Consider the following 27,946-nt stretch of genomic DNA (forward strand, 5'->3'; position numbering starts at 1 on the left):
GGCACGTGGTAGACACAGCATACATAGATGAAGAGGCACGTGGTAGACACATACATAGATGAAGAGGCACGTGGTAGACACATACATAGAGGAGGAGGCACGTGGTAGACACATACATAGATGAGGAGGCATGTGGTAGACACAGCATGCATAGATGAGGAGGCACGTGGTAGACACATCATGCATAGATGATGAGGCACGTGGTAGACACTATATGCATAGATGATGAGGCACGTGGTAGACACTATATGCATAGATGATGAGGCACGTGGTAGACACATACATAGATGATGAGGCACGTGGTAGACACAGCATACATAGATGATGAGGCACGTGGTAGACACTATATGCATAGATGATGAGGCACGTGGTAGACACATCATACATAGATGAGGAGGCACGTGGTAGACACTATATGCATAGATGATGAGGCACGTGGTAGACACATACATAGATGATGAGGCACGTGGTAGACACTATATACATAGATGAGGAGGCACGTGGTAGACACATACATAGATGAGGAGGCACGTGGTAGACACAGCATACATAGATGAGGAGGCACGTGGTAGACACATACATAGATGAGGAGGCACGTGGTAGACACATCATATATAGATGAGGAGGCACGTGGTAGACACAGCATACATAGATGATGAGGCACGTGGTAGACACATACATAGATGATGAGGCACGTGGTAGACACTATATACATAGATGAGGAGGCACGTGGTAGACACATACATAGATGAGGAGGCACGTGGTAGACACATACATAGATGAGGAGGCACGTGGTAGACACATACATAGATGAGGAGGCACGTGGTAGACACATACATAGATGAGGAGGCACGTGGTAGACACATACATAGATGAGGAGGCACGTGGTAGACACATACATAGATGAGGAGGCACGTGGTAGACACATACATAGATGAGGAGGCACGTGGTAGACACATACATAGATGAGGAGGCACGTGGTAGACACATACATAGATGAGGAGGCACGTGGTAGACACATACATAGATGAGGAGGCACGTGGTAGACACAGCATATATAGATGAGGAGGCACGTGGTAGACACATATATAGATGAGGAGGCATGTGGTAGACACAGCATATATAGATGAGGAGGCACGTGGTAGACACATACATAGATGAGGAGGCATGTGGTAGACACATACATAGATGAGGAGGCACGTGTTAGACACATACATAGATGAGGAGGCACGTGGTAGACACAGCATATATAGATGAGGAGGCACGTGGTAGACACAGCATACATAGATGAGGAGGCATGTGGTAGACACATACATAGATGAGGAGGCACGTGGTAGACACAGCATGCATAGATGAGGAGGCACGTGGTAGACACAGCATACATAGATGAGGAGGCACGTGGTAGACACAGCATACATAGATGAGGAGGCACGTGGTAGACACAGCATATATAGATGAGGAGGCATGTGGTAGACACATATATAGATGAGGAGGCACGTGGTAGACACTATATACATAGATGAGGAGGCATGTGGTAGACACATACATAGATGAGGAGGCACGTGGTAGACACAGCATATATAGATGAGGAGGCACGTGGTAGACACAGCATACATAGATGAGGAGGCACGTGGTAGACACATACATAGATGAGGAGGCACGTGGTAGACACAGCATGCATAGATGAGGAGGCATGTGGTAGACACAGCATACATAGATGAGGAGGCACGTGGTAGACACATACATAGATGAGGAGGCACGTGGTAGACACAGCATACATAGATGAGGAGGCACGTGGTAGACACAGCATACATAGATGAGGAGGCATGTGGTAGACACATACATAGATGAGGAGGCACGTGGTAGACACAGCATACATAGATGAGGAGGCATGTGGTAGACACATACATAGATGAGGAGGCACGTGGTAGACACAGCATGCATAGATGAGGAGGCACGTGGTAGACACAGCATACATAGATGAGGAGGCATGTGGTAGACACATACATAGATGAGGAGGCACGTGGTAGACACAGCATGCATAGATGAGGAGGCACGTGGTAGACACATACATAGATGAGGAGGCACGTGGTAGACACAGCATACATAGATGAGGAGGCACGTGGTAGACACAGCATGCATAGATGAGGAGGCACGTGGTAGACACATACATAGATGAGGAGGCACGTGGTAGACACAGCATACATAGATGAGGAGGCACGTGGTAGACACAGCATGCATAGATGAGGAGGCACGTGGTAGACACAGCATACCTAGATGAGGAGGCACGTGGTAGACACAGCATACATAGATGAGGAGGCACGTGGTAGACACTATATGCATAGATTGATGGACGTATTATTCAGAGCTAAAGACCGACCTGGTAAGGCAGATCATGCAGATCAGATATAGAGGCGCGTGATAGACTGATCACGCACAGATCAAGACCCAACTTGTTGACAAGAATTACAGATAGATATACCATATTGAATTTGCATAGAATTGTGCATCGTGCAATGCGACGAATCTAAAATATTGATGTAACGAAACCTAATACAAGCACGCCATTGTTTGCAGGTTCTGTTGCTCAATGACTAACAGTAGAGGGTGTTCCGAAACACCAACAACGAGACGAACATTCTATTTACCTGTCACGGTTTTTTTTAAAAACGGGTCTTAAATCACTGCACAAGTACATTCATCATCCGCTAGCTTGGGTTGACTATTACGAAGTACGCTGTAATCGCTCAGCACCAGTTTTCTCACGCACACAAACGTGGGGGAACACAACTGAGGAACACAACCTTATCGCAAAAATAATAGAGACGACACAATAGTATGTACATAAAAATACTGTAGTTTCACATTCACTATACATAAATTGTTTCAAAAACACTGCCGCTGTGTCAAGGCGGTGCGTAAATTGTCAAGTCTGGGCCAGGCAAACCAGTGGTCGATAACATGATCACCCTGCCACGTCACACTTAGTCAACCAAGTCACAGTAGACTGAACAACTCCACACACACACACACATCCCACACACACACACACACACCCCACACACACACGCTCTCTCTCACACACACACACACACACACACACACACACACACACACACACACACACACACACACACACACACACACACCTCCACCACCCACACACACACCACACACACACACCACGTTATAATTTCCTCTTATGACAAGTGGACGGTCGGGTAGCCTAGTGGTTAAAGTGTTCGCTCGTCACGCCGAAGACCCGGGTTCGAATCCCGACATGGGTACAATGTGTGAAGCCCATTTCTGGTGTCCCCCGCCGTGATATTGCCGGAATATTGCTAAAAGTGGCGTAAAACCTAACTCACTCACTCACTCACTCACTCTTATGACAAGTATGTATATATAGAGACTTCGGTTAAAACAAAATTAGTTCCTTCGATCTTTGGATTTGAATGTAAACATGTGTTAGAACAAGGTGCAATAATAGAGTACATCTTTCAGCAATTCCACAGTATAACAGTAACTTCACTTTGTAACAGGAAGTGTTGCTTTCCAAAACGCTGAGGTAATCTTATTTTTTTATCTCCTAGCTGGAGCGTCTTGAACATGTTTACTCTCGTCATAAAAATAACATAAAAACAGAGATAACCACATCGCGGTTATTTTATGTTTTGTTTTTCTTTTTTCAAACCTCTTCATAATATTTTTTTTACAAAGAAACAAGTTTTGTTCCCATCCACAATTCCCGATTTTCGTGTTTTCCTTCGCATTTTATGTTTTTTTCGTAACTTCTGATGTTAATGAACGGTTGTACCATCTAGGAAGCCAGTTTATCCCATAAAACCTGTGTGTATTTTGTGTTTCTTGTTTTGACCTTGATAAGCTGTGATACTCGACCTTGTCCAAGAATCCCGGAAGATTAAACAAACTCCGTTAGCAGACGTGACCAATCAAATTAGCCGACGCAACCTCACGTGGAGCCGGGAGCTGAGACATGGTGATTCATGTGACCTCCTGCGCATGTGCAAACAAAGCGAAATAAACACAACAGGTAGTTGTTTGTTAAAGTGCTGTGAACCAGTCACGACCGGATGATATGCAACTAATCCAGTGACAGGCTAGTTTGTCTCGTGCTGTGACGTGCTTTCTCTCAAAACTGGGGCAAATCTCGTCCCGTTTTCTGCTATCGCCTTGACCCGAACAGAGGGAAAACAGGATCCTGGCTTTACTGACCATGTTTTCCAAGCATTACGAAACCGGACTCCCGTCTATCCGTGAGCTGGAAATAGCCGTCTATATTCATTTTGCGTAATCTGTCTTCACCTCTGTAAGGAAAGTGTTTGTTTACAATGTTGGATATATATATGTCCCAAATCCCCTTTACATGAGAGAGAGAGAGAGAGAGAGAGAGAGAGAGAGAGAGAGAGAGAGAGCACATATCAACAGGGATACTAATGTGTATATTTCAAAAACAAACACCAAGTATTACGCTCAACAGCAACAAGATATGATTGAAATATGCGTCTTTCATCTGTTATCATGGAAACACTAACATTTTCATGAAAATCGCAGAATGTATATGGAAATCAAGTAATCTAATACCCCCTGCCTCAACTCGTCCACCGCATAACTATGTCCTGTTTACGACTGTGCTTGTCACAGTTCTTTGGACAGCAGATCAATTTGGACCAGACTGTAGATTTTTCAAGGGACCTATTCACAATGTTTGTGTATGTATGCAAATTTAGTTCCTCCTATACTGGCCAGGTACCAGATTGTTTAATAACTGTTTTATGATACTGTCGAGTGTCAAGCTCGGATGTCCTATGACCACAGTTTACTGACCCGCTGACATTGTATGACAAAACAAGATCCTTCCACGTCTCGTGCGAATTGCTCTGTAGTGTAGCGCATGCCTCCTACTGTCGTCGACCTGACACGAAAAGCAGCCAGTACATGGCGACTTAATACACTGTTGTCGTCGCCCATAAATTTGTTGCTTTTTTTTATTTTTTTGTTTAACGTCGCACTCAGCAGTATTCCAGCTGTATGTCAGCGGTTTGTAAATAATCGGGTCTAGATCAGATCTGTGATTAACATCGTGAGCATCGATCCACACAACTGGGATACGATGACCAAGTCAGCGAGCCTGACGACCCGACCCCCTTAGACGCCTCTTACGACATGCATAGTCGCCTGTTACGACAAGCATGGGTTGCTGAAGACCTATTCTAGCATGGATCTTTACGGGTCAGGTCATATACAGTGTTCAGTCTTGTCCTCTTTCACCGCGGTAAAAGAAGATACATAAGTCTATATTTACTTAACGTAAGGTCCTCTGATGTTACGGAGAAAAGTTATCGTATATTTGTTACAATATCTCGATTATTAATAAGCCAAGATAAACTGAAATGTCGTTGAAGCAGCCATTACACTTTCAATATGAACCTGGCTAAGCGGCTGGGGTCTCCCGAGAAGATTGCGTGTGGTACAATGGACCACGCTACGTCTGTAGTATCAAATGTCATGCAGATTTTGTTTGAAATGTGGGTTCGAGGCTAAATATAGCAGAGATCAGATCCTTTATATAATGTTTATGTGTATGCCGACGTGATACGTGTGGACTTTAGACGTCTCGACAACGTTTTTTGTTTGTTGTTGTTTAACGCCACACTCAGCAATATTCCAGCTTTATGACGACGGTCTGTAAAGAATCAAGGCTGGACAAGACAATCCTGTGACTGACAGCATGAGCATCAATTGGAATACGATGACATGCATCAACCAAGTCAGCGGGCCTGACCACCCGATCCTGTTAGTCGCCCCTCACAACAAGCACTGTCGCTTTTTACGACAAGCATGTGTTGCTGAAGATGAATTCTTACCCGGATATTCACGGGTACCGTGAAAAAGTAGCTGTGATGGGCGATCACCTTGCATTGAATCTGTCTGTCAAACAGATACAGTGTGTGTCTCTGTGTGAATACTCTGTTACACATATAGGGATCAGTGTCTTTATGTTACACATATAGGTGTCATTGTCTCTCTGTTACACATACAGGTGTCAGTGTGTCTATGTTACACATACAGGTGTCAGTGTCTCTATGTTACACATACAGGTGTCAGTGTCTCTATGTTACACATACAGGTGTCGGTGTCTCTATATTACACATATAGGTGTCAGTGCCTCTATGTTACACATACAGGTGTCAGTGTGTCTATGTTACACATACAGGTGTCGGTGTCTCTATATTACACATATAGGTGTCAGTGCCTCTATGTTACACATACAGGTGTCGGTGTCTCTGTTACACATACAGGTGTCAGGGTCTCTGTTACACATACAGGTGTCAGTGTCTCTATGTTACACATACAGGTGTCAGTGTGTCTATGTTTCACATACAGGTGTCGGTGTCTCTATATTACACATATAGGTGTCAGTGCCTCTATGTTACACATACAGGTGTCAGTGTGTCTATGTTACACATACAGGTGTCAGTGTCTCTATGTTACACATACAGGTATCAGTGTCTCTATGTTACACATACAGGTGTCAGTGTCTCTATGCTACACATATAGGTGTCATTGTCTCTATGTTACACATACAGGTGTCGGTGTCTCCGTTACACATGCAGGTGTCAGTGTCTCTATGTTACACATATAGGGATCGGTGTCTTTATGTTACACATATAGGTGTCAGTGTCTCTATGTTACACATATAGGTGTCAGTGTCTCTATGTTACACATACAGGTGTCATTGTCTCTATGTTACACATATAGGGATCAGTGTCTTTATGTTTCACATATAGGTGTCAGTGTCTCTATGTTACACATATAGGTGTCAGTGTGTCTATGTTACACATATAGGTGTCATTGTGTCTATGTTACACATACAGGTGTCTGTGTCTCTATGTTACACATACAGGTGTCAGTGTCTCTATGCTACACATATAGGTGTCATTGTCTCTATGTTACACATGCATGTGTCTCTCTAAACACTCTCTCGCTGTCACACAAATGTGTGAATGCGCCTCTCTCTCTCTAAACACTCTCGTTGTCACACAAATGTGTGAAAGCGTCTCTCTCTAAACACTCTCTCGCTGTCACATATGTGTGAAAGCGTCTCTCTCTAAACACTCTCGTTGTCACACAAATGTGTGCAAGCGTCTCTCTCTCTAAACACTCTCAGTGGGGCGGTCGGGTAGCCTAGTGGTTAAAGCGTTCGCTCGTCACGCCGAAGACCCGGGTTCGATTCCCGACATGGGTACAATGTGTTAAGCCCATTTCTGGTGTCCCCCGCCGTGATATTGCTGGAATATTGCTAAAAGCGGCGTAAAACCGTACTCACTCACTCACTAAACACTCTCACTGTAAAAAATAAGTGATGCGTCTCTCTCTGAAACATTTTCGCTGTCTCTTATACGTGAATGTGTCTGTGATTAAACATTCTCTCGGTGTGACACAAATATGTCAATGTCTCAGGACATTCTCTCGCTATCTCACATTGATAAATACGTCTGTCCCCGAACACTCTCACCAGCGCACAAATATGTGAATGTGCCCCTCTAAACATCCCCCCTCATTTTCCCTGGCAGGCCTAAAGAGATTCTTCCAAAAAGATCGATTTTCAACTGATGCAATTCTCTTGAAATAGCCAAACCAAAACTCATTATGTATTTGACGCAGGCGATGGAAGACAACTCGGTAGCTGTCAGTAGACCGCATGACCGCGCCAACAAGTGGATGCAGTTTCGTTAAAATGTCATTGTGACAGCAATCCACGTTCATTTTGCCCACGATGACAACGGGTTTCAAGTACCCTCGCTACAGTGGGCGGGGCAGCGACGAGAGTCGTGACTCACTCAGCTCACCTCACTGCGAGAAACGGGCCCCGTTCGGTGTACGCAGAATCTACGTAATTACCTATCCTAGGTGTGACGCGAGCAGATTAGCAAGTCATTGTAGCAGATACGCAGTGCGCTGAGGTGACCCAGTTTCCCCATGTTGAGAAATAAATACATGTTATGAAATGTTCCGACTTGTTGGAGCTTTGGGTTGTTCAATCATCAGCGTCTTCGATACTGTTGAATGGACACAAACATCCGGTTCTCTTCACGGGATATTGGTATCTCATCTGTCAATCATATATAATATTTTTTTCATGCGTGCAAGAGTGGTGTTATTTTCCATCGTGTTATCAGATAATATTGCGATCAGTAAATGAATGGAAAATATTGATCGCGTCATGGATAGATATAGTTTCGTTGTGAGTTGTCCTTGTTTTGCCATACTGAACTGGTCGTATGGAAATGTGTCGACAGTCAAACACAAGTTTGTTCGAAAACAATATTGTCAAGATACGAGCCATATTATTTATTATACAGCTTCTTTATAGCATTAAGGTGAAAGAATTCTGTGATTGTCTCTCGGCGAACAGGCAGTCATACAGTTCGGTCAAACAAAATTAGCTGACACATTAACACGGGTTTCACCTTCAGCAGTCACCTGTATGAAAGTATTTGTCAGACGTGTATAGCCTAGAGGTGCAATTCGTCGTACATGTACCTCTAGAGACAACACGGCACGTGTTATGTGTTAAGAGTGACAGGTGATATGGACACCTGCCTATATGGTATAGTGCCAACAGCATTGGAGCATCACTTTGAACTTCCTGTTCAAGCCGAAATCCCACTTTCCTCGAGCTGCATGATAATCCCGTGCTGTTTGCGTTTCGATATGTTTGCACGCTGTTGAAAACTGACAAGGCCAAAGGTCGAATGGGAGGTGAGCGCTACAGGGGCCGAGATGCTTGCCCTACATACCAGGAACCGCACAGTTGGTTGTTCTCAGGACTTCAAGCATTTCTAAGTCCGATATACCACGTCTAAACACTCAATAATGATCTTGGTAGTATACAAAGAAAAGTACACTGACCTTTTGCTTTCTTTCAAAATTCCTTAACTTCGTTATACAACCTGGTGATCTGAGAGGCTTGTTTATAAATCACAAACGTTTCTTATCAGTACCCGGCTATGGACATATTTTCGCAAACATTTGTTCCTAAAGTATACAGAACAAAAAACATGAATATTCTGGGGATATTTTTTTATGAAATTGTGTTTTCAGTCTTCACTACAAAATAAATTCCCCAAAATATTCCTGATCCCCCACCTTTCTTGTTCAGTGTATAACGAGGGTACCACCTCTTTTCACCCGCGTAAGGAACTCGCTTATGGTGTCGGGATTGTAAGCCATTATGACACATTGTATTAGTGATTGTGTTGTATTTACGGTCTGTTGCATGTTATTTTGAGAAGGACATAAAGCCAACCTGACTAGACAGCGATTAGGTTTAAGTTCCTAGAGGTGTTTCCACGAATAGAGATGCTAAACAGCGATTATCCTGATTACCGTATTATTAGCAGCGAGCACAGTGATTACTAATGAATATTTCACGTGTATCACATACTGAATCCCTGCTCAAGTTTCCATTTCTCCATCAGTATCAGAATACATGTGGTATCACTTACAAAATTCAAATACATTACATGACTTTCAATCCACATAGCAAAACACTCCCTACAGAAAACTTATGACAATCGATCGCACTCGTGATTTTTATATCTCAGTATTGCTCGTCTACAAACCATTTCCCCTAAATGCCGTTTGTAATAGTGGTGCGTTGAAACGTTCAGTGATGTAGTCCATCAAATATTTATCAATTATCGATGTAACTTGAGACACTAGGATTTTCATCTGAAACATAACTAACTACATGTTTGCTAGTACCGCCAATGGAATTCCGACATCGTTAATCGACAAGATCTACCATACTTTTAGCGAGGCGTGCCCTTCTCTGCAGCGCCTTGCGTCCGTCCACAGCGAGACGCAATTCATCCAGACATTGCTTGCGAATCTAGTTCGTTTACGTGGTGGATTTTAAGTGCGTGTCAATGTCCGCACTACTAACAGTTAAGCTTGTTGCATCGCAAACCGAGGAGCTAGAACCAGAATGGACCAGCTTTGCTCTTATCCAAAAGTCAACATATATCCAATGTAGTTGTGTGATCCTTTTGAACTTGACAAGATCACATGACTTATCACTGAAGGAAATATTTCGATACAATGTGTCATAGTTTCGTGGAAATTTTCCAAATTTCAAAAAAATTGGAAATAACCCAAATTTGTAACGATCCGAATTGGCAACACATCTAAGCCAGTAAATATTGACGAGTTATGCAGTTCGCTGTCCTTCAGTGATAACCCCATGTGACCTTGGTTTCGGAGTCAGCCAAGCAAAACTCCACAATGAGAACTGAGACAGTGCATTTGTTTCAGAAAATAATTAGTGTTTATTCTTGATAAACATGATAAATAATTGAATCCTTTCGGACTCAACACACATGATACTCATTCACACGACAATGGACATGAAGGATGCGAAATGACACGCCAGTAACAGTTCGGGTTTTGACGCGTTGCCGGGACAACCGACGCGTATCCAACCCTTTTGTCCATACACACAAAGACGCCCGATATTTTATGGGGGACGCCCAGTCTAAAAATAACCCACGGCATGAGGCAGCGATTTCCCACGAACAAAAGCCCGCGGGACAAAGAGGTGATGTTGTCGGCAAATTAACAACCCATTGTCCCACATGAACAAAGTCTTGTTGAAATCCATTCTCGTGAAATGCGTGTTGATTGTCTTTGGTAAGTATATGAATGACGGATGTATGAATATGTTGCATTCACGCTACTGTTAATTCTCTCCCTCTTGTACACTCACGACCAGAATACATATATATATACAGAACATCTCACTCCCGCTCTTCTGTCAATTTCATCTCCTTATTGTCCATCACAATCAGAGACATGTCTTGAGATCACGATGACACGCCCTCTGGGGCATGCTGAGTATTGTCTATATCAGTCAGATTCTGACTTCGGTCAGTACGGTATGAGGTCACATTTACACAGTCAATGCTATCACAGTTGGGAGTCCGACTCGTTTTTCAACCTGTGCACTACAATGTAATGAATCCGATCTGGAAAACCCTAATTGTAGGTCCCCATTGCCAGTTGAACACAAACCGCCAAACCCTGTGTTGAAAATACTGACTAGATTGGTGATTTGTGTAGGTTCCGTCTGCATCGGTTCACAGTGAGAGTCACTCTCCACATTGTCTGAATATTTCGCCTTCTTGGCGAGCACGGTGTCCATATCCTGTGAAGCATTGCTCCGCCGACGTTTCAACAAACATGAAGTAGTGTCCCTCGTTTTGCTTACGCAATCAAGTCTGCCTTGTTGGTTCACACTTACTGATGAGTCCAGAGTATTACGCGAAGAGTCTGACATGGGAGAGAGTGTTTTTTCTTGAGTTTCCATCTTTTCGCTGGGAGCAGACGACTCTCCCCTGGGCGGGGTATTTTCCTTGTCCGATGAATCACTAAGTCTGGGAGAGGTTGGGTTACTCTGTGACCTAGTTACGTGCGCCTCGTGGCATGTCGTCTCGTGCGGGTTGGCGCCTGTTTTCTCGGGTACTGGACTTTGTGCATTATTTTGTTCAGCTTGTGCCCTCTTAGCCGCTAGCATCTGTTGAAAGTTCTCCATCATGTAAGCTGTCCGTGCCTTGTGCAACACACTAGCAACTAACAAGTTCTTGTGTAAGTTAATCCCACCACGTTGTGACCGTGAAGCGGCGATTTTGCCGAGTGACACGGCAATCAGTCTTTGAGGTTCTGCAGCAATAGAAGCCATAGTAACAAGAAATCAGCTGAGCAAGGAAGAAACCTAGGCCTCCTGAGCCGAATAAATAAAGCTCGTCTTCAGAACGTAGCGTATACTCCACTTGATGTGTAAAATACCGGAGCAAATTCTCAATAGTACTCTCCTCGTGCAAGCTTGCTCCAATAATGACCGTTCGACAATGTGATATCCTGTTTTGAAAGGCATGACGTCAAGCCCACAAATCCCAGCCAATCAGAAAGCGGGAAGGATGATGCCAGTCCCTGACGTCATGATAGATTGGCCAATCCTGTTTAGGAATAGATAAGCTCATCATAAACCAGCGTGACCCGGAAAGCTAAAAATAGAAGTGACCCGCCAAATAAAGGCAAACATCATAGTTGTCATAGTAGCAATCACCTTGTAATACAGACAGCCCATTGAGTCATTTTCACGTTACTTACATCGAAATCACATGAGCAACACAGGGATGTGTTATATATACACCGTCTGGTTCGCGTTTACCGTCCGGTTTGTGGAGAAATATGGGTTTTAATCTTGCTACTGATTACACAATGAGTAGTACTGTGTTTCGACAGGAGTGACACGTGAGGTTTCGATGTCGGACCGACACGCTTGCCTGAGCGGGTCGGACAGGTTATAGCTTGTTTGGACCAGCTTTGAATCAGCATCTGTAATAGCCCTATTAGTAATGTATAATACACTAATAATATTTGTACAACCAATTATAGTTTTACTTCGTTGGAGAAATTACACGGTGATGACGGGCCGGAAGCAATGCAAACAGGTTTTGACATTGTTTACATTAATACAACCACATCAAACAAAACCTGATATCGTATACAATACATAAATTATGAATAAATTATGCATGCGATTATATGAATATACCAGTGACTTGTTATGATGTGATTGTTTTTGGTACATATGGAGCAAGTCTATTTTCATGAATGAAATGGTTTATTAAAAATACTTCATGAATATGTAAATTGTCCATCAACTGATTAAAAGTAAGTTTAATTTGTTACTGTACTGCATATTGGAAATAAAGTAAATATATTCCAACGAAACCAAAAGAATGCCGCATCAGCTAGATATCCAACAGAACTCCGCCCGATTCTGAACCTCTAACTATGTTCTGCGATAAATAGATAGGATTTAAAAGAATAATCAAGTCTACATTTAATGTTGAATTATTAATAATATAGATGCATTTCGAAATATGCATTTATGTCTGTAAGTTCTTACTTTCAAAATAATAACGTTAGATGAAAGTATAAAACACTATACTGACATTAGAATCTACGCACATATTCCTATACATTTGAAAACTGAATTAGATTTATTTACTTTTTGTTAGGTTATTCACCAAACATACCAAGTATTGCTTTCACAGAAAACGGTTAAGGTATAGCACTGTACAATAGTCCCACAAGAGTTATCGCCCTTCACGCACGTTTCGTTATCACTTGCAATCGGATGACACCAGCTGGCTAATATTACCACTTAGTTACCGCTATTTCAAAACATGGCATTTAGAAGTTGGTGTGATGAAGAAAGACAAGTTAATTAAGATGATTGGAAGCCAGTGAATGACTAATGGGACAGGGTAGGTTGCTGAGTTTGTTGATAGCTGAGATTGCCACGTCTCCATGTAGACGACGTATAACAATAGACGAAAAATAGTGTATTATTTTCTATACGCCGAAGCAACTGCAGTTCTTCTGACATGAATATACTATTTATTATTCTATGTATATAAACTAAGCGGCAAAAGAAAGTATAGGTTGGCAATTTGTAATTTTCCTAAAAACAGCGATAACTAGTGGAAAGTGGGTATTGGGAATATGACTGCCCAGGAACAGGTACCAAACTCATCAAGGTACATTTTCCCCCTGGTAGCGACAAATGTATGCTATTTTATTCTCTAACGATTTCAAAGTGCAAGCGTTTGGTTGTTGTGCTACGCAATAGCTTCGCCACTAAATATACCACTTTCCGGCAGATGTTGGAAAATATACGTAAATAAGCGTCGTAAATTGAATCTAAAAATATTGCCATATTTATGTTTCCAGGGAAACGGACGAAAGACAAGTAAATTAAACCGTGCATACGTGATGTCATGTCATGTTTGTTCAATCATGTGTAGTTTTATTAAAACCGCATTTACAGGGTAGGCTGCTGAGTTTGTTCATAGCTGAGATAGCCACGTCTCCATGTAGACGACGTATAACTATCCTGTCCCATTAGTCATTCACTTGCTTCCAATCATCTTAATCAGCTCTCTGTGTCCATCAATCAATTTACTGAATAAACATTGATGTTAATAAGTATATATACCTATGTTGTTCAGCACTATCCATCACTTGCTTGATTAAGGTGTTAGGATCTACACCGAAACGTCGCACTAATTGTAATAAAGAAGATGTTCATCCATAGAACTTCTCTTTCTTCATGGCTTAGTACATTCCAAGAATACACCGTTGTAATTGTTATATACATTGAAAAGTGTTAACATTCTCAAATACAACAAAGTTCTCGAATCAGCTGTTACGCTTATTCAAAACATGAAGCGATGAATAAAAAACGTTCTATGTTATATAAAAGAAATTCATCAGTAATCGATTTTTCAAAATATAAAAAGGAAAATAGAAGGTTTATATATAAAGTGAACTCATTAAAAAAAACAGTTAGAAACAATATCAAACTTAACTCACGCTATATATCTGTTGCGAATACTATTCTAATATTTCCAGTGCGTTTCAAATTATGAATGTGTGAAATACATGGAAAGAATAATTAAATCGCAATATGAATATTTATATCAAATTGAACAATTGAATTCATACCTGGTGTCATGAGTCATGCCTTTGTGTGTACCACCAGGTGAATCATGATATGACAGTCTGGTGAAATAGCACGCATTGATTTCAACACATCACGAAATGTTATCTTAGCGACTGACACTGAATCAGAAAAACGGGCAGATATTAACATAACCGTCTTAATTCCCACAGTTTGATCTTTGAACTGTAGATCATGTCTTAATACTCGACCAAAATCCCGTATCAAACAATGGTAGGCCTGTAGCGTGATTCCAGTATATGTTATCGATAAAGGTCATACCCATTTAAAAAAACGTCATATAAAACAAACAAAATAATTCACATTTTGCATAACTGAATTTTAATTTATCACGAAATTACTTTGAACAGCATTTATTTTTTAGTAAACCCCGTACGGTGAATATTAGCATTATTACAAACACCACGGTGTAATAAATCGTAGCGCTCCAGATGGAGGAATGACGAAGGGGAAAATATATATCTTGCCAGCGGTCCAGCAGAAATAGATAAAATGTGTTGATAAAAAAACTGAAGGATGTACTTCACAAGTTTCAACAGATCTAGCTCTTTTCTTTAAGGAAATAGCTTAGAAGATGGGGAGAAACAGCATGTTTAACATTCTCATTTGATATAAAACAGGATTAAAAAGACACGATGTGTTACGTAAGAGCAATAAAGGAGTAATCTGTTTGGGCGTTATCGAGAAGTATTATGTCATGAACTGACGGCTATTTCGTAACAAAGGGTGTCCCCAGTGTGTTTCCGAGACCACAAGACGTGAGCTCGCCATGTTCCCAGAAACACCTGGGCGGTACGTTTATCTGCAGTCTTTATGCTTTACTCCCTGCGATGTACAGTGTTTTGACCTTTGAGAGAGAGAGAGAGAGAGCAAGAGTGAGAGAGAATTAATATATACTCAGAACTGTCTAAAAGTTAAATAGAACATCCCTGATAATAATCTTTAAGTATAAATGCGGTTTTAATAAAACTACACATGATTGAACAAACATGCCATGACATCACGTATGCACGTTTAAATTACTTGTCTTTCGTCCGTTTCCTTGGAAACATAAATATGGAAATATTTTTAAATTCAACCCATTTACGTATATTTTCCAACATCTGCCGGAAAGTGGTATATTAAGTGACGAAACTATTGCGTAGCACATAAAATAACATACATTTGTGGCTACCAGGTGGAAAACGTACCTTGATGAGTTGCTTCAATATTGTTGTTTGCTTGTTGTATTAGTGTTTGAGGCTTTCTGGGTTTGATCACAATGATGACAACGTCTCTGTGATATCTGATGTATATTGTATATGCTACTTGTGTTTTGTCTGTGACTGGCAACGGTTATAAGTCCTTAAGAAAAAATACGGTACCATATTTGCTTACTTTTTAATTCCCCCAAACTACGCCCCTGAAATGGTTTAGTTCTACGGCACACTAATTAACGCCTTCATTAAGATACATATAATGTTATCATATATTCTAAACATAATGCAACTTATGCACTCTATTGTTTTAAATGGCAATGTCATAATTCAGGCTTTAAAAAAAATCGGTATTAATTTCTATTTGCAGTTACCTTTTTAGACATATATACATAGAACAATAAATAGTATATTCGTGTCAGAAGAACTGCAGTTGCTTCGGCGTATAGAAAATAATACACTGTTTTTCGTTTATTGTTATTGTTCTCTGACACTATATATGCCGATGCGCAAATTCAGTAATGTCAAAACGTCACGGGGTGACGCAATCTGAGCCACGTAGAAGCTTACATGCCTTCGGCCACGTTGTCTATTGCAGGAACTATTCCAAAGATTTCTTGCGAAATATGATAGGAAAAAAAACCTGTGATTAAAACACAACGTGACTTATTATATGTAATAATGTGGTTGACATTTATCCCGTAGACACACGGAATCACTCGGGGCGGGGGTTGCGCTGTGTTCGGAGGTTGAGCACGAGGAATAGTCGCAATATGCTAAGAAAGAATCAGTTGTCATGTTAATATGCCGATATGCGAGTCACATATAGTCTTTCGTGCTGATTATTCAATGAATTCACAGTGAATGACAAGAATGGATGGGGAATCTAAATGACTTCTCTTGTTGTGATTTTCGTTTTGTCCAGAATAAAGTGTCCCGAATGAAGTCATGTTTTTAATGGGACCGTCTATCCATCAGAATGACTTAACATTTAATATAATTCTTTATCAACAAGATATTATCATTATTATTATCATTATTAGTAGTAGTAGTAGTAGTAGTAGTAGTAGTAGTAGTAGTAGTAGTAGTAGTATGATTAGTAGTAGTAGCACTATTATTATTATTAGTAGTAGTATGATTAGTTTGTTTGTTGTTTAACACCGCACTCAGCAATATTCCAGCTATATGACAGCGGTCTGTAAATAATCGAGTCTGGACCAGACAATCCAGTGATTGACATCATGAGCATCGATCCACCCAATTGGGATCGATGACATGCATCAACCAAGTCAGCGAGCCTGACCACCCGATCCTGTTAGTTGCCTTTTACGACAAGCATAGTCGCCTTTATGATGATGATGATTATTATTATTAGTAGTAGTAGTAGTAGTAGTAGTAGTAGTAGTAGTAGTAGTAGTAGTAGTAGTGTAATTGTTGTCGTCCCAATCAATTCTATTTTTACATTTTAAATTAATCTAACTGTTGAGACAAGTATTTGAAACCCAGCCGGAAGTCCTTGTTTCACGTGGTATTCAGCAGAAGGAATAAGTCCAATAATATGCGATATCGACTGTGACGAATGATAACGACAGCAATACCAACGGAAGTAGACAAACTGCTGGGTTTAAATATAACTGTTTCATGTCCATGCTATACGACAAGGAGACATATTAGCATCTGGTATGTCAGTATATTTGCAAAATATAATAATAAATTATTTTTGTTTATAAAAATGCCGACAAGGAGAAATATTAGCATCTATTATGTCAGTTTATTTGCAAAAAATAAAAATATGAAAGTTATAAAAATGCTGTTTTGTTCGCGACGATGTTATTTCAAACATATTTCTCACTTTCCTTCCGTTCTCCTATTTGTCCACCAGTGTATGAGGCAGAGCTTATTACATATCTAACATACCCAAACATATATCTGTAGTTTTAATCAAATTCCCCAACTCACGAAAAAGCCAAATAGCTTCTTTACTATCGTGTTTTCGTTAAGATCAGTTACATCATTTCATTGGAATATTTGTTACTGGAACAACAAACTCCTGTCCTACAGCCGCGTTTCTACCATGGTGAACAGGGCGTGGCCGTCGGTTGTGAATGTGGGTGTGGATTATGTACACGCGTAAATATGCAGGATATGCATTAAACATAAATACATTCCCCGACTTGTTCGGGGCATCAAATTTTGAACGTATATGTTATTAATTGAAACCGGTTATAATTATTTTTTTTCGTTCTTGTTTATTAATTTGATTGTTTTAGGTAATGTATCAATTTGATATTTTTTATCATTAGAAAATAAGTCTCCCAATTCTATATTACACGAATTAATTAATGAACAATGCTTTTATTTATCATAATTACTTTTTTACTCACGTTTTATTATAACCTTCCTCACTTTGTTTTTAACTTGTTCATTGTATGAGTACAACACGTAGACAGTTATATTACATTGACTGTATGACGGTCAAACATCAAGGTCAGCCTTGACCAGTTCGCCAACCCGCTGTTTAGTGTATTCATGTACGTTTTGTGTGACGAAATATTGTTCAAAACACATCTTGGCCACGGTCTAACACCTATAGGACGTGATATGCGAAATGTGGGTATGTTTTTGAATAGACAGTGTCTAACATTGACGTCATGCGTGAGTTATATTTACCACATACGGTGATTGTCGATAGTTATCGCGTTGTCAGTGTGTGGGAAATTCCCGTCTCGAAAAACGGCGTGGGGAACCCAATGACGCAAACCTGTGTTCGTGGTCAATCAAAGTTCTGCATTACGAAATAGCAATATCATATACCTCAGTGGTTGTCTCCCTTTGCCAAAGTCCCAAGGACCCGTTCAAAGATTCTTTATGAGTGCGTTATACAAGAGAAGGAAATACATGTACTGAATGTGTTGTGTGATCACATGAACAATGTTCGTGTTGTTAACAGTACGCGAGGGCGTATTAATATATTTATACACTATGTAACTACTAGAATCTGTGTTTTCGTTCAAGAACTGCCTTCCTTCGCCTGTTTCGACAAACTCGGAAACCATTAGATCACATTTCGTTTAGAAAATTTGTTGTTTAACGCCGCACTGAGATTCCAACTGTCTGACAAACCGGTAATTTACATAATAAAACATCGACCCTCGCAACTGGGAAACAGTGACATGAAATCAAACAAGACACCGAGGCTGACCACACCATCCCGACAATCAAACAAGGGTATATCAATTCTCGACCCGTGAAGATCCGGGGTAGAATAGGTCTTCAGCAACCCATGCTTGTCGTAAGAGGCGCCAGGTTGGTCAGGCTCGCTGACTTTGTCGATGCATGTCATCGTATCTCAAGTGCGTAGATCGTTGCTCATGATGTCAATCACTGCAATGTCTGGTCCAGACTCGATTATTTACAGACCGCCGTCATATAGCTGGAATATTGCTGAGTGCGGCGTTAAACAACAAACATCACATCACAACAATTCTCAGAATCTGTTCAATTGCCACATTTCAAGACAAATCAAACTACATGTTTCATTCTCATGCGCTTCGTGAGTTTCATTCAGTCCGATATTTAAAAGTCAACCCATGCAGGGTTAGATATGGACGTTAATTCAGTGATTATCACAATGCCAAGTCAGCTATTGCCTCTGATCAGGGCCCGAGACAGGCAGGTCGTCAGCCCATGTAAGTGGCAGTCTAGGGTTGTACATTGCAAGACGTGTCAATCAGCTGTCACATGTTGATCCCATGACACGGGCGTTTCACCCAAACCTGGACCGCTTCCGTGTTCGAGAGAAAAGAGCGTCTTAAATAGGTAGATCAATCATTATGAGGACAATAAATATGCAGGCGATATAGAGCACGACTTAAGGTGTATGCAGGTTATACATAGCACGGCTTAATGTGGAAACTAAAAATACACCTGTGACGTCAGTCTATATTTTAAACACTCCCATATTTATTTAAGAAATGGACAATTGGTTGTCAATTATTTATGCATAGGTACGTTACCATGAGCTCGTTCGATTCCCCACTTGGGTACAACGTGTGAAGTCAATTTCTAGAGTCCTCCTCCGTGATATTGCTGGCATATGGATAAAAGCGACGGAAAATCATATTCACTCACTCATGTTACTTTAATTAACAAGCGATATAGTTACAAGGACTGCAGATAGAACTATATCCCTTGTTCATAAAACCAACTTCTAAATGCCACTTATAGAGGAAATTTACTTTAATTTTATAACCTTTAGCTAAGAAAAATATATATCCTTGTTGAGGGCTCTATATTTCTCCTTATCCACGTCAGGATGTTCTCTAAACGTGTCAAACATACTCGTTTAGGGCTCCTCAAATTGTGAAGCGCCTTGTTCCATTTTATATCTAAATTGGCGACGGAGCTCGGCGCAGAATTCCAAGTAATAAATACAGACTACAAAGAGTTCTGGTTCAAGTTTCAATAGACCCGTGAAGATCCGGGCCAGAATACACGTGCATGTACATGTAGGTCTTCAGCAACCCCTGCTTGCCATAAAAGACGGCTATGCATGTCGTAAGAGGAGACTAACGAGACCGGGTGGTCAGGCTCGCTGACTTGGTTGATGCATGTCATCGATCCCAATTGCGTGGATCGATGCTCATGATATCAATCACTGGATTGTCTGGTCCAGACTCGATTATTTACAGACCGCCGTCAAATAGCTGGAATATTGCTGAGTGCGGCGTTAAACAAACAAACAAAGTGTAAAATGTTGTCTAACATTGTTACCTAAAAGAAGAGATTTATGTATATGTAGCAGGGCGTGGAGTCGTCCCACAGATGACTTCCTTACCTTGAGGTTAACCTCTTTGGTCATGTGGACAAGGCGTCCGACCTCGGTCAGAAGGTCCGTGGTTCGAATCCCATCACGGGACTCGGACATTTTATGGACGCTACATTGGTGCCCAACGTGGGGTTGAGCATGTTCATATTAAATTTGAGCAAAATAAGCCTCAGTACCCTACAATGCGGCCCGGGACGTGCCTTCTGTTGACGGGGGAGTATGTAGCAGGGCGTGGAGTCATCCCACAGATGACATCCTTACCTTGTCAGCTTGCTGACGCGGTTATCCTATTTGGTCATGTGGACAAGGCGTCCGATCTCGGATCAGAAGGTCCGTGGTTCGAATCCCATCACGGGACCCGCTACATACAGTAAAAGTGTTTATCATTCAAAAGTGGCTTCCACGGGATATATCATGCGAATGGTGACGCATGTATATTCCAGAAGACAATTATTATCTGACAGTTCAAAAAAAATATCTGTTTCCATGAAAAGATGAATAGACACATGAGCAAGGATGTTTTTATCAACTCGTGTTGATATATTTGATATCAAAAGACACTCGGGTGAGATTCTCCATTACATTAAAAATGAAAAATAAATAAATATGAGAAACGTCCTTGTTCATGTGCCGATTCATCTATTCAAGGAAACAGTTAAATCTCTTTAACTGTCTGGAATATACATGCGTCGCCACTCGCATGTTTCCGTGATTTACAACAAAGCTCGAGTCTATATTCGGCATGTCCCGGAATGGAACGAGTTGGTCACGCGTGGGAAATATAATTTCTCGACAAGGGAGGTCACTACAAGCTCCTGCCCAACGCGCCACAACTTCGCTTGACTGGTACCCTGCATTTAATTGTAGTGCGGTGGTGAGCGCGAGCTCTCAAGGGCAGGCAACCCAGTCTACAACGCTGACGGGCAATCACAAGCTCCCCTCAGCGATAGCCCGGTCTAGGAGCTCTCCACTGCATATATTTAGCAGTTTGTTACGTAGACTGGTTCGCGTTCGTTCCTGCGACAGGAACGAACGGGTACCACTCTACATGTCTACGGAGAGTGTAACGAAGGTGTCACGCGCTGGGAAGGAGCTTGGGAAAATCGCTGCGAGGAGCTTGCTTAAAATAACTCTCAAGGGGAGGTAATAAAAATGGCGACCATGTAAACAAGTGCTTGACAACGAATGAGCCTGAGCAGCCTTTCGTGTAAAACGATAATCAGACCGGCGTCATTATGGCTAAGGAAGTTCTTTCCAAAGTTTATATAGGAAAAGAAACAGAACATCGATTAATCACCGCCTCAGCAAACGGGGATCTATCTACCGTTATCAAGCTCCTGAAAAAACGCGTCAATCCAAATGTTTGTGACGAATACGGACATACTGCTTTATCCAGGGCGAGTGCAGGTAGCTATTTATTGTTAATGCCTCGGATGAGATCCGCCAGGAATGTGCAAATGCTCAAACGACAAAGTGACTACGTACATAACCTGTACAATTGAACTTGTCGTTCCACAGATGCTTGCCTTCAGGTTGTATGCTAGATTTGAACTTGGTAGACCCTATATATGTGAACTCCAGTATTCACGGAATTTCCATTTCGTGGCGTAGGCCTGCATGTATTTATTTTCTTTTATCATTTTAATCATGTATATTGTTAAGGGGGAATACGGCCGGAAGTCTTACCCTTGTTCATTAATAGGCGGACTACGTTTCTCACATAAACGAATATTTTACAGACGCTTTCTCTAACACTGCCACCAATTTCAATACAGTAAACTACGCTTATAACCAAATGACGGACATAACAAACCGGTCTTTGGCCCCGTCCCTTTACTGTACATGTATATATGCTATATATATGCTTATAACGAACTACATTTATAATAAACTTATATGAGTGGTCCCTTTGAGTTCATGTAACTATAGGGGGCACAGGTGGCCCAGTCGTCTAAGGCGCTGCGATTCGCTGTCCCTTGAGAACGCCAGAAACCTATGATTGTGGGTTCGAATCCCGGTTTGCCCTGATTATGTTTCTAGGTTTGTCAGCACCATACCCGTGCTCGTGGGTTTCACTGAAGTGGTAAATGTCTAAGACCTGCATCACTTCGGGCTTTCCTCCCACATTAAGCTGACACGCCGTGATATAACTGGAATAATGTTAAAGCGGCTTTAAACCCAACTCACTCACTCATTTAACCATAGATTAAGTTTTTCAGCCAAAGATGGTGACTTGACTATACTCCCTATTTGCCTTATATGGACATGCTCTCTTTTGTATATGTAGTAGATCAGTGTGGGAGGAAAGTGTTTCTTTGAAATAAGATATGAAATGTATATAGATACCAGGTAGGCTTCTTGTTACCGTTGTATTCAGCGTATAAAAAAATATAATATAATGTTTCGGGTTTTTTATGTACACATTTAAGGCTCTGTTGTGTACGAAAACAAATTATAAAATGTAAATGTCATTTTTCCTCAGGGGCAGTTTTTTTGCTTAGGTTGGCAGATCACAAAACAAAAGTGTCGCATTATTAATATGACTATAATATTTATACATGTCCATGGGCGGATACAGCTTTTTTTAAAAGGGGGGGTGCACAATTAAGATCTATTTATTGTCTTTGGTGGTAATTTATACAGAAATAAAGATTTTTTTGAAATAAAAAGGGGGGGGGGGGGGTGCACCCCCGCACCCCCCCCCCCCCTGTATCCGCCCATGATGTCTGTCATGTTGTCTGTACTTATGACTTATATGTGTATGTTTGCACTCCCCAGGGGGCCATACAGAGATCGTGGCACGACTAATTAGTTCCGGGGCAAAGGTTGAGGCTGTAAATGCTTCCGGGGTGACTCCCCTCCATCTGGCTATTAAAGGTAAGTTTATCATCATCCTAGATGGGCTTTATCGCTCAATAAAACTAGGTCGTGAGTACTTTTTATATATATTATAATCCCTATGTGTTTTGGGATTGAAGATGGGGTGTGTGTGTGTGTGTGTGTGTGTGTGTGTGTGTAAGAGGGGGCTAGGCATCTAGGTTACACACAACCAAATATATTCCGACTTCTGAAGTAACATTATTTTTTTTTTAAATTAACTAAGAATTCAACCGCTATTATATTACTTGTGTACACAGTCTGGCTTTAAAGCAACAGTAAAAACCAAAAATGTCTACCTTAGCCAGTTTCTTTTCCGAGTGCAGGAAGCTTAACACACCACCCCCAGTTCCACACCAAATGGCACCTATTTGAAAATATCTGTAGTCACATACAGCATAAGTCATCATGTGAAAAAAGACAGTGCTAAATATTGGAAAACATGGTCAGTTTTAAATACTGGATGGAGGTACATTTAAAAAACATAAAAATATTACACAAAATCATTCAATCACAGCTGCCAGATGTTTCAATCTACGATAACTGCTTGCTTGTTGAAGGACTGATTCTGATTTGGTGGCGTAAAACCTGTAAGGCTCCATAATTTGCTATGCAGAGTTTTGTGTTGAAAAACTGTGATTGTGGGTTCAAATCACTGTTCACCCCGATAATGTTTCTAATGTGTCCAGACACCACCCCCCAGCCCCCATCCCACCCCACCCCTCCCCCAACCTTTTGAAAACCAAATGTAGTATGTTGTAGGCAGTAAAACTATCTAAGAGAGGATTTCATGTGTTGGACCCCTCCCATATAATAATGCTTCATCCGCCTTGATGACCCAGTGAGGGGGGGGGGGGGGGGGTCGGGTAGCCTAGTGGTAAAAGCGTTCTCTCGTCACGCCGAAGACCCGGGTTCAATTCACGACATGGGTACAATGTGTGAAGCCCATTTCTGGTGTTCTTCGCCATGATATTGCTGGGATATTGCTAAAAGCGGCATAAAACCATACTCACTCACTTGATGACCCAGATCTTTTGAAAAGATATGCTGCCTGGTTTTATTACCGGTTTCAATTCAATCACCATCGAATAACCATTTCTTGTTTGTTTCATATTTAACCAACAAACATGGCTGTATAGTTTCTTTTGTTCTGAAGTGTAGTAGTAACACTGAAAATAACAAAAGTGAACAAAAGTGCATATTTTATGCTGATGAAGTATATTGTCTTTCGTATGGTTATTTCAATGCTTCTTTCCACAGGAAACCACCAAGAATCTGTCAAACATTTGATCATTAATGGCGCCTCACTCGACGCTAAGACAGCCTCTAAAGTCATCCCAATTGACTTTGCCGAGCACGAAAGCGACGTGTGGAACATCGCCAACGATGCTAAACAAGGGGAAATGCCGGAACTAGACGAAGTCAATGATGTTCCCGACGTCCCCGACTTCTCTATACCAGACGGGGAGAAGAAGAAAAAATCTGGGAAGAAGGGAAAGAAAGGCAAGAAAGGCAAGAAGGGGAAGAAGAGCGGCAAGAAGGGGAAGAAGAAAGGCAAAAAGAAGAAGAAATGATAGCCCTGGCGGGTCATTGCTATAGTGCTGACATTCCCGGGTGATGGTGGCCACGAGGAGGGATAAGGTGTTCAAGGGAGACTACTCTCCACAGTAGCGTGCCCATGTTCAGTCTGGGCCTAGACCATGGACAATATCGGTATATGATCTCTGGTCTAGACGTAGTGCCTGTGATCCTGAGACATTGTCTCTCTCTGATAACCAGCAACTATAAAATTTGAGTTAGCAAACAAAGTGGTGTTTGAACAACTTGGATTTAACTTGCCAATTTGGTGGAGCCTAGTTCACCATTTAACCAACAAAACTCTCGGAAACGTTCATTTACCTTTCCATACGCAATTGTTTCTTCATGCCAATGTAAAGGATATACCTTTCTTATTTGTAAATAAAAAAACATTTAACTTTAGTTTAATCATCTTGTGTGTGGACGCAGATTGGTGAATATTGATGGTGTGATATTTCCTTGCTGTGTCATGTGTATGATTAGTGTTGATCCTATATTAAGGAATCGTTGAGCATGTCAAGTGTATAACAACAGCTGAATACCCATGATGGTCCAATCGTCCAAGGCCTCACAGTTCCGTGTTCTACAGATCCTAGGGTCGAATCCGAATCAGCACCAAACCGTTCGAGTGGGTTTCTGTAAAGTGCTTTGCAAGCTGCACAGCCGTGACAAAAACGAACGACGTTAACACAATAGCCGCCTAACTGTTTCTGATAACATGATGACATATGGCGATGCATGCAGCTGTGTGGTGTTATAAAAATTACACATCATCATGATATATTTGATATTATAGTCCTCGCCACATGAAATAGAATCACGACATTTTGCGATGATTTATTAACGAAGATAGCTGAGTGTGTGCTAAAAATTATAAAGTGAAAACAAGATATGACGCCGATAGATAACTTTCAGTAATGACAAAATGCAAAGTGCGCTCTTCAGGAAATATCCATTTTCCTAGAGATAAACATCTCTAAGTTTTGATCACGTGGTTACAATCCGCAGTCATGTGACTATATTTAGGGTATATTTAGCATTGTGTGGAGCGTACGAACATCACCAGCACGAACTGAAAGAAACAAACTTGCAGATGCAGTGTTTTAAGCGCTATTGTCCAAGTTCTTTAGTAAATATAACCGCTCGCCGTCTACTGAAGGCAATTCTTACCCGAATTTTGACCTCATGATCAAAACTTAATGATGATGGTTTTGTCGCTACCCCGTCATGTGCAGTTTGTATATTTTTGGAAAAGCAGGTGGGAGTTACCTGCCCATGGTTAGAAATACATCCGACGCTTGGGGGAGGGACGCGAACCACAATGTGCGTCGGTTGTCTACAACAGAAATCGAAGAGGGTGGAACCTATACAGCCAAAATGTTGAAAGCAGTCGTAAAATCTGCAGTTACACTCCATGATCGCATCTTCAACGCACAACATAGTGTCTCAGTTAATGAGTGAGTATGGTTTTACGCCGCTTTTTGCAATATTCCAGCAATATCACGGCGGGGAACACCAGAAATGGGCTTCACACATTGTACCCATGTCGAGAATCGAACCCGGGTCTACAGCGTGACGAGAGAACGCTTTAACCACTAGGCTACCCGACCGCCCCTAGTGTCTCAGGCTTGTTGCATATTTAAGTGTCAAATGACCTCGGCGACGCTGTTGTGTGTTTTGAACGTTGCTCTGTATGAAGTAAACGCTGACGTTAGGCAACATTTGTGTATAAATAGACCGCGTCAAAACACATTTTGGGTGTGGATTCATTGGCCGACATTTGTTGTGTCGAACTTGCGGTTGTGTCGAAGTAAAAGTTTGGTCCCTGCGTATTCCTTCTTTATTCACCTTTTTCGGTTGTGTCAAACATCGGATAACTCGATTTTACGTAGATCCCTTCAACTTCGACACAACGGTGTTTACTCAAAACACCTGATTCTTTCATAATACTGTCGTTAAACTCTCAGGCATGACATGACATATTAACTATAGTAATACTGAAGAATCTTGTATTCTTTAACTTCTTTTGAGTAGAAGATATCGATCACACTATAAATGTTAATCTTGTCAATAGTCGATCAGTTGAAGGGATATCAATTATTATTTACTCAAATACTAGTACGTATGTAACTGTCGAACACATTTATCGATAACTCCAATTGATTACTAATTATGAAGAAATTGACTATACGGCTCTATAGAATATTTAGAAAATAACCTGCACTAGGAATTGCGGATTATCTGCCCCTGTTGAAGTAATTAGTCCCGGTCCATAGCAATACTTCCAACTACAGTACACTACGGTTATAACGAACTCAAAGGGGCCACTAATTTTAGTTCGTTATAACCGTAGTTCGTTATAAACATATATACAGCAAATGGACGGGATCAAAACACAGTTCTTTATATCCGTCAGTTCGTTATAAGCGTATTCGTTATAAACGTACTTTACTGTAGTACTAACTGGGTTTTACGCGAAGCACAATTGTGCGTCCAGTACGCACGAATGTACAGAATGGACACAGGAAAAATATATACTGTGTCCAGAGGGACATACAATAATATTCACTGTACCTATACCGCCATCAGGAGCAGTTATGAGAGTCTGCCGTTTCATCCATCAATCATGGCCATCATCATTGATTCATTCCAGGATCTAAAGTAATTATCTAAGCCTACAGTACACTACACCATTTCTTTATTTTACAGTAATTCCTATTGCCTGCAAGGCCCTTGAAATTAATAAGTGGGGTACCATGCACCTCCTACGCTTTTAAGAAAGAAGTCCCAATCATAAGTGGGGGCATCACCGTAGCCGTTGTTGTTGCTTTACGCCGCACTCAGCAATAG

The 27,946-nt window shown here is 41.2% G+C and overlaps 2 protein-coding genes across 2 annotated transcripts; one reads left to right on the forward strand and one right to left on the reverse strand.

Moving 5' to 3' along the window:
* Positions 1 to 10,319: 10,319 nt before the first annotated feature.
* LOC139473048 (immediate early response gene 5-like protein) lies at positions 10,320 to 11,930 on the reverse strand. The gene has a single exon (XM_071255562.1). It carries the CDS (start codon positions 11,762 to 11,764, stop codon positions 10,976 to 10,978), a length of 789 nt encoding a protein of 262 aa, XP_071111663.1. The 5' UTR covers positions 11,765 to 11,930; the 3' UTR covers positions 10,320 to 10,975.
* Positions 11,931 to 21,796: 9,866 nt separating this feature from the next.
* LOC139473061 (ankyrin repeat domain-containing protein 1-like) lies at positions 21,797 to 25,440 on the forward strand. The gene is made up of 3 exons (XM_071255571.1): positions 21,797 to 22,048; positions 23,420 to 23,518; positions 24,779 to 25,440. The coding sequence occupies exons 1-3, from the start codon at positions 21,877 to 21,879 to the stop codon at positions 25,090 to 25,092; spliced, it is 585 nt and encodes a 194-aa protein (XP_071111672.1). The 5' UTR covers positions 21,797 to 21,876; the 3' UTR covers positions 25,093 to 25,440.
* The last annotated feature ends 2,506 nt before the right edge of the window (positions 25,441 to 27,946 follow it).

The sequence above is a fragment of the Haliotis cracherodii genome, unplaced genomic scaffold (assembly GCF_022045235.1).
Source record: "Haliotis cracherodii isolate W230 unplaced genomic scaffold, xgHalCrac1.p SCAF_26, whole genome shotgun sequence".
Classification (NCBI taxonomy): domain Eukaryota; kingdom Metazoa; phylum Mollusca; class Gastropoda; order Lepetellida; family Haliotidae; genus Haliotis; species Haliotis cracherodii.